The 8,308-nt window shown below is 50.4% G+C and overlaps 1 protein-coding gene across 1 annotated transcript; it reads left to right on the forward strand.

The window, feature by feature from the left end:
* Window positions 1–4,024: 4,024 nt before the first annotated feature.
* Window positions 4,025–7,588, forward strand: Kcna6 (potassium voltage-gated channel subfamily A member 6). Its single transcript, XM_057785530.1, has one exon. It carries the CDS (start codon window positions 5,998–6,000, stop codon window positions 7,585–7,587), a length of 1,590 nt encoding a protein of 529 aa, XP_057641513.1. The 5' UTR covers window positions 4,025–5,997; the 3' UTR covers window position 7,588.
* The last annotated feature ends 720 nt before the right edge of the window (window positions 7,589–8,308 follow it).

Consider the following 8,308-nt stretch of genomic DNA (forward strand, 5'->3'; position numbering starts at 1 on the left):
GGAGCCGGAGCTGCTCCTGCCTCAGTCATTTGGTGCCCCTATGCCGTGCACAGTTCTAGGCACACAGCAAGTCCACATTGCCATCAAGCAAGCAAGCATTTCACTCACAAAATGCCATCCAAATTCTTTGTCTCCCACAAGAGACAGAGGTCATGGTAGGAGCATAGTAGCCCAGAAAGCTGGCATTTTAAAACTGCATGGCTTTTTTTTCTGCCTCCAGGTAGAAGCCACACTCACACTTTAACTCTGAGAATGAGTTTTTTTTTATCTCAGTTACAGCCTAATCTGCCAGGCAGACCACCGCACAACCTGGAAACATCTCTGTGTATGGAGGCAGATATCCGCCATGCTCTCCCGCTTGCCTAAGCCTGATCCCGCTGTCTGCCCATGTGCAGGTGGGGAGCGCTGAGCTATTGGCATAATCTCAGAGTACTTTCTTCCCAATCCCAAGTGGGCACAAAAACATCCAGTCCATAAAAGCCATTGAAACGCTTTATAGACGGAGTTTGCGCTGGCGGCACAGCCCAGGAAGCTGCGTTTTAAAACTGCACAGTTTTTTTCCTACTACGGCTGCTGAGTCAGAGAAATTTCTCTGCAACACACTGCCAACAAAAAGGTGTGTTAAACTCTCTCTCCTTCCTTTTTAAGCCCTCTCAGGTTTTTAAGTGGGTTTAGTTACCACGTTGGGTGCCACTCTGTTGTAGAAGGAGCAGTGGGCTGTGTTCCCACCCAGATCCTGGCTGCCTGGCTAGCTTATGCCTGAAATAATTACATGGAAACTGTATTTATTTAAACACTGCCTGGCCCATTAGTTCTAACCTCTTCTTGGCTAACTCTCACATCTTGATTAACCCATTTCTATTAATCTGTGTTCACCATGAGGTCGTGGCTTACCAGCATGAGTCTAACCAATGTCTGTCTTGGGCCAGAGCTTCATGGCATCTTCCTCTCTCTGCTTTCTTCCTCCCACTATTCTGTTCTGTCTACTCCACCCACCTAAGGGCTCGCCTATCAAAAGGCCAAGGCAGTTTCTTTATTAACCAATGAAAGTAACACATAGACAGAAGACGCTCCTACATCAGGTTACAATGAGTTCAAGGCTAGCCTGGGTGACATCAAATCCTTTCTCAATAAACAATAACAAAACCACAGTTGAATGTAAATGATTATTAATTATTTGCCATGTTAGATGTGTGTTTGTCACATACCTCCAGGCGTGTCTATGGTCTGTCTTTTCTTCTAAAAGACTTCAGTGCCATAGATTTAAATTTAGATATTTCTAAATTTCAAAATTCATAAATCATATATTTCTCATCTGTTACCGATACAAATCAGCCACTATCCCTACAATGACTCCATTTACATGCCTACTTTGCCTTCCCAACTTAGCATCTCTAAATACAAGATCTTGCTTTACTCAGAGGGCTCAATCCCTCAATTTCCCTGCCTTAACATACTGCACTGATGACCCACTTTATTACTCCAGCTAAGCCCTGGCATGTTCCTTGCTTACTTCTCGTGGGTAGTCAGTTCCCAATGCTTCATCTCCTAAAGCCACCCCTTTCCAGAATCTCTACCTACTCTACTTACCTTCATCCAAATTGCCATCACCTTTTCTTTAGAATACGATTCATTTCCTGGTCTTCTCATTTCTTCTTTTGTCCCTGTGGTGGTGGTTTGGACGAGAATGGCCCCCATAGGCTCCAATGTTTGAATGCTTGGTCTCCAGTTGGTGGGACCATTTGGGAAGGATTAGGTCGTGTGACCTTTTTGGAAGAGGCGTGTCACTGGGCATGGGCTTTGAGACGTCAAAAGTCCATGTCGGCCCCACTCCTTCTCTCTCGCTCCTTTCTAAGGATTGGATGTAGCTCTTAGCTCCTGCTCCAGTGCCATGCCTGCCCACTATACTCCCCGACCTGATGATGTGGACCCATCCTCTGACACCGTAAATGGGCACCTAATTCAGTGCATTGTTTCAGAAGTTGCCTTGGTCATGTTGCATCACCATGTAATAGAGCAGTAACTAAGGCAGTCCCTTGGGTTCTTTCTCATTTCATCCTTTGTGTAAGTCATATCTCCTCCGCATGGGAACCATCATTAACTTCACAGAACCTAAACACTTCACCTTGCAAGATCTTACCCTTGTTTCTTCTTCAATCTCCTTTATTTTTCTCCTTACTTGGTCTACATGAGTCGTCAGTGCCTAAAACCTGTCTGGTTTTTCCACTCTTGTCTGTCCATAATGTTCTTTCCCTGCTGATTAACCTGGTGGAGCCATCTCTGCTTTGAATTCTTACAAGAAACATTCCTTTGTTTCTTCGTTATCTTTGTTATCACTGTGACAATATGCCTGACCAAAAAGTAACAGAAGAAAGTAAGGGTGCCTTTTTGTCTCACATGAAGGCTGGTAAGGCCAGGCTGCAGGAATGGAAGCTAGTTACACTGTGTCTGCAATCAGGGAGAGATGAATACCAGTGCTCAGCTAGACTTGTCTTTTTTATTTTGCCTGGGACCCCAACCAATCTGATGGTGCTGTCCACGTTCCAGGCAGTTCTTCTCTCCTCAGTTAAATTCTGCAAATACCCTCTCACAGACCTGTCCAGAAGTCTGGCTCACCAGTGATTCTAAGTCCAGTTAAACTGACAATTAAAATCAACTATTACAGAAGGACACTCTTTGAAGTTCTGTCTTCTACATTCGTCCCTGACATAGCATACCATTTGTTCTCTTTATTATGCCTAGTGTGTAAATGTCTCTTTTGTCGTGTGGTAAAGATTCCTGGCTAGCATGGAATGTATTCACTGTTAACTGCTTCAGCACCTGAACCCACGGTGACCACAGAGTAGCTGCTCAGCTAGTGATTAATTGAATAAATGACTGACCTCTATGGTCATTGCAGATGTCTGATTTTAGACACAATAAGCATACGGTCTGTGCTGAAATAAATCAGAGCCCAGGGAATGGTGGAGGAAACATCAAATAACCACTACCTGTCACTGGAAGTAGCAACACAGTGTCTATAGAGAAAGGTGAGCCTCCTGCCTTCCTTCTTCAGGGAGCTGGCACTTCTGAAGGTGTGAGTCTTTAAAAGTCATCCCTACTGCCTACTTGAGAAGAACTGTCTAGGCACAGGGAGTGAGTCTGTTTCACAAAAGAACTAAAAACAGAAGTCTGATTCATGAGTTTGCTAATGGCTTCTGCCTCCCAAGGGAACCTCCCAGTGCACACCGAAGCCTTTCTAGGGGCCCAGCCTTATGTCTGTTGTGAAGGTAACCACAGACCAGACTTCTGCCTGTTGGACAGCAGGCAGTGCCAGCCACTTTAATGGGAGTATTCAAATGGGTGTCCGCCATCATGTTAGATCCTGGTGCATCCTCTAGAAGAATGCAACTTCTTCCCATAGCTCTGTTTGGATGTTACTAATCTCATGGACAGCAACTTGGGGGAATGTGATCATAGGGGCAGCAAACATACAAATGAATAATTCACGATAAAAATTAGAAAACAAAACCCAAAGAATCATGGGTGAGTGAGTGGACACACAGGAGATAACCGCAGCACGCAGGACAAGGCAGTGTATCTCCTACATGCTATTTGTTGTTTTATTTTATTTTATTCTTCTTTGAAAGGAGTAACTTTTGTGTGAAGCCTAAATTGCTTAATTACATAGCCTGTAAATGGGAAAACTATCTACTGGGTAAATGCATTGCTCTTGATCCCTCACCCTTCAGGGAGCTGTGCAAGGGGAGGGGAGGGAGTGGAGACCAAGCATAAGAAAAGGAGAGGCTGCTGTCTGGTTGGCCTGGGGAGGGACACAGCAGAGCACAAGGTGAAGTGCCTTGGTGTTGAAGCCAGCCTCTTTCTTATCTTCCTCCCACTTGATTTCCTCTGCACAGGTCCAGGAGCTCTGGTTTCCTCCTCTGCCTCATCCCTCCGGGAGTGCCTGCTGTGTGGCCTGCTGTGGCTTTTGAAACAGTCTGTGTGTATCCTGTGGCAAAGAACACACACATGCATCGTGTGGCTGGAGAGAATCTTTATGTGCAGCTCCCATCCTCAGCCTTCTGAAGCTCGTCCTTATGAAGAAGCAACTGCACAGAAATGCTGGCCGCTGCCAGCCAATCCACTCTGGCCACAGGGAAGTCAAGGCCAAGTGACCTGTATCTTTATCCCTGCGATCTAGGCAGGAAACAGTCTAAAGCCTTTAGCACAATGAGTGGGAAACCTTTCTGGCATTCAAGGAAAGTCGTAGCAAGAGGCATAGGTTCCCTCATAGCTTATTTTGCCCCATCCATATCTTGCCAAATGAGTCTCCACTGTAACATGGCCTAGAGGTAGAAGCTAGCTTTCTGGTGAAGCACCCAAAATATGTCTATTAGATTCATTGAACTTAGCTGTAGCTTTTTTACTCACATTTTGATGTACCCCCTTTCCAGTTATCCTCCTTCCCCTTTCTTGACAAAAATAAATATAAATTATAGAATTCTATTTTCCCCCAGGGAGGCTTGGAGCAAAGATTCTGGCCTGCGATTCCCTGTGTTTTGTGTGTCTTTAATACTACAATCTTCTGGTTCGGTTCTTTTCATGGGAGCTAATGGCGGGTGTTCCCAGGACTCCGTGAGAGGGTTTCCCACTCGCTGGGCACACTGGACATGGGAAGGCTTTCTCTCCCCTGTTTCTGTCCTATACCATGAAGAGAATTGCAGCCCCACCCTTCCAGGTTGCAAAAGTGAGTCTATGGGGGGAATTAACATTGGGACACAGCCTAAATGGAAAGCTCTCAAGATATTTAAAAATATTTCATTTTCTCCACTCCCAGTAGAGGTTGAGATTGGCAAATGTGTCTTCATGGATATAGAAAACATGGAATATCCCCGCCCCTCATTAAAAAGCTATTGAGGGGAGTCAGTTGCTGTGTATAGGGGAGGGGTGTGTTGGGCCAGGGGGTGATTTCTTTTTGAGAAAATACACTGCGCAGGTCAGCCCGGTAAACAGAAATGAGAGGAGATGCGAAGGATGCAGGGGGTGTGTTATTAGGATACTGCAGTGTGGTTGGGGTGGGGGTGGGGGCGTGCGTGTGGATGTGAGAAAGCAAGAGGCGCGCTAGGAGAGCGCGGGAAAGATTGCTGGGGAGGCAAATGTACACATCATTCCCCAGCATCCAGGCTTGCTGCAGCCCCTGGCTGGGTAAGGGGTGTGATGTGAGAGTGGGGTGGGAGGGGGCAGCAGGCGGGGCCTGCCACGTCACTTGGAGAGTGTTGGGGAGGAAGGGCAGAGCGGAGAGCTGAGACTACTGCTGTTGCTGCTGCTGCTGCTGCTGCTGCTGTTGCTGCTGCTGTTGCTGCTGCTGCTGTCGCTGCTACGGGTGTAGCCAAGGCTTGAAGCGGTGGGAGGTGGGTCCCTGCGCTCCGGCGCTGGGGCAGCCCCAGGGCAGTCCTGAGGCCTGTGGATCAGCTCCTGGGAAGAAGGTGGAGGTTGGAACCGCGACCTTGGCCAGACCTAGTTCGGTGGTGGACGTAGGGCGGAGGCGGAGGCCGAGCCCGGGCAGGAGTCTTTGGTGAGCCGGAGGGAGGCGCATCTGGCGCTTTGGTACCAGCGGCAACCCAGGGTCTTGTAAGGCTGGAAAAGAACAGCGGGACCTGGACAGAGACAGTAGGTCTGGAGGGCGGACCCGTGGGTCCCCGAGCCCAGCTTCAGTCACCAGCAGGAGCTAAGCCACGCGTCTTTTCCGGCAGCCAGTTTCACGCGTGCGACAGTTTGCGGGTTCCAGGCATCCCAGTAATCTTGAGCACCGAGGCGCGGCTATTGGGAACCAGAGTCACATCCTAGACCTAGCCTGGCAGAGGGACCAGCTGCAGGTTTCACCGACCTAACCGCCAGGTCAGAGCGCGGGCCCCACCCTAAAGGAGGGCGCAGCCAGAGCTGGGAAGCTGGTGCCGCGCTCCGGAGCTCGTGTCGTGGGCGCCGTCCTAGTGGCAGGGAGCGCACTGCCAAGGGGACATGAGATCGGAGAAATCCCTGACGCTGGCGGCGCCGGGGGAGGTCCGTGGGCCGGAGGGGGAGCAACAGGATGCCGGAGACTTCCCGGAGGCCGCGGGCGGCGGCGGCTGCTGTAGTAGCGAGAGGCTGGTGATCAACATCTCCGGGCTGCGCTTTGAGACGCAGCTGCGCACCCTGTCCCTGTTCCCTGACACGCTTCTGGGAGACCCTGGCCGCAGAGTCCGTTTCTTCGACCCCCTGAGGAACGAGTACTTCTTTGACCGCAACCGACCCAGCTTCGATGCTATTCTCTACTACTATCAATCCGGGGGCCGCCTGCGTAGGCCGGTCAACGTTCCCCTGGACATCTTTATGGAAGAGATCCGCTTCTATCAGTTGGGGGACGAAGCTCTGGCGGCCTTCCGGGAAGATGAGGGCTGCCTGCCCGAAGGTGGCGAGGATGAGAAACCACTCCCCTCCCAGCCCTTCCAGCGCCAGGTCTGGCTCCTCTTTGAGTACCCGGAGAGTTCTGGGCCCGCCCGAGGCATTGCCATCGTCTCCGTGTTGGTCATTCTCATCTCGATCGTCATCTTTTGCCTGGAGACCTTGCCCCAATTCCGTGCAGATGGGCGTGGTGGAAGCAACGAGGGTAGTGGGACTCGCTTGTCCCCGGCCTCCAGGGGGAGCCACGAGGAAGAAGAGGAGGATGAGGATTCCTATGCATTTCCTGGTGGCATTCCTCCTGGAGGGGTGGGGACCGGGGCAACGTCCTCATTCAGTACTCTTGGGGGTTCCTTCTTCACTGATCCCTTCTTTCTGGTGGAAACTTTGTGTATCGTCTGGTTCACCTTTGAGCTCCTGGTGCGCTTTTCTGCCTGTCCCAGCAAGGCAGCCTTCTTTCGCAATATCATGAACATCATTGACTTGGTGGCCATCTTCCCCTACTTTATCACCCTGGGCACTGAGCTAGTGCAACGACACGAGCAGTCTGTGAGTGGTGGCAGTGGCCAAAACGGGCAGCAGGCCATGTCCCTAGCCATCCTCAGGGTGATCCGCCTGGTCCGGGTGTTCCGCATCTTCAAGCTTTCCCGACACTCCAAAGGGCTGCAGATCCTGGGCAAGACCTTGCAGGCGTCCATGAGAGAGCTGGGGCTGCTCATCTTCTTCCTCTTCATCGGAGTCATCCTCTTCTCCAGCGCCGTCTACTTCGCAGAGGCGGATGATGATGACTCTCTCTTCCCTAGCATCCCAGATGCCTTTTGGTGGGCTGTGGTGACAATGACCACGGTAGGTTATGGGGACATGTACCCCATGACAGTGGGGGGCAAGATCGTGGGTTCACTCTGTGCGATTGCTGGGGTTCTTACCATTGCACTACCGGTACCAGTTATTGTCTCCAATTTCAACTATTTCTACCACCGAGAGACGGAGCAGGAGGAGCAAGGCCAGTATACTCACGTCACTTGTGGGCAGCCCACCCCGGACCTGAAGGCAACGGACAATGGGCTTGGCAAGCCTGACTTTTCCGAGGCTTCACGAGAACGGCGACCTAGCTACCTTCCAACTCCACATCGAGCTTATGCGGAGAAAAGAATGCTCACCGAGGTTTGACGCATGCAGGCAGGGCCTGCAGGAACCCGGGAGCTCTGAGCAAGCCATCTCTCAGGCTTCCTTCACATGCTCACTACTCCCGCCATAGTTCCCGAGGACCTTGAATCCCCTTCCCCTGTATCCAGTACATGGCATCCTGGACCAAATACCTGGACTGTAGACTGTTGCTCGATCCTCGCAGCATTTGAGGTTTCTCCATCGTAGTGACATTTCGGAAATTTCAACGGTGCCGCTCAATCATGCCCATCTGTCAAGTGGATGAGATTCACATTTCTGCCTGACTTTCCCTCGAGACTGATTTCTCTTGCCTGGGTCTTGTGATACCACTAGGAATGGTGATGTCAATAGAATAGAACGCAGCTACACTTGGGTCCCTTCTCTGGCGTCCTTTGCTTTGGGTTGTAAATCCTTCTTAGCTTCTGGTCACTGATCACTGACAGAATCCGGAGAATGGAAAAGAATTCAACTTGCTGCTTTAGCTCCGAGCCCTGTCCATCTTCTGGCTGGTAGAGCTGTAAGCTGCACAGTTTTGAAAGTTATTCATGCCTAAATTTGGATGGAATTAGAGAAAATACTACCCAGCTGGATTCTTTGAAGGACGAGGGTCAGTTCTAGACCAAAGGGGCCGGTGGATTCCTCTAGGAATCATCTGGCACTGGAGGCCCTGGCTGTGGTCCACCTAAGTCCTCCTGCTCTGATTCTCCGACTCCCTTGAGCTTCC

Source organism: Chionomys nivalis, chromosome 1, assembly GCF_950005125.1.
Source record: "Chionomys nivalis chromosome 1, mChiNiv1.1, whole genome shotgun sequence".
Taxonomy (NCBI): domain Eukaryota; kingdom Metazoa; phylum Chordata; class Mammalia; order Rodentia; family Cricetidae; genus Chionomys; species Chionomys nivalis.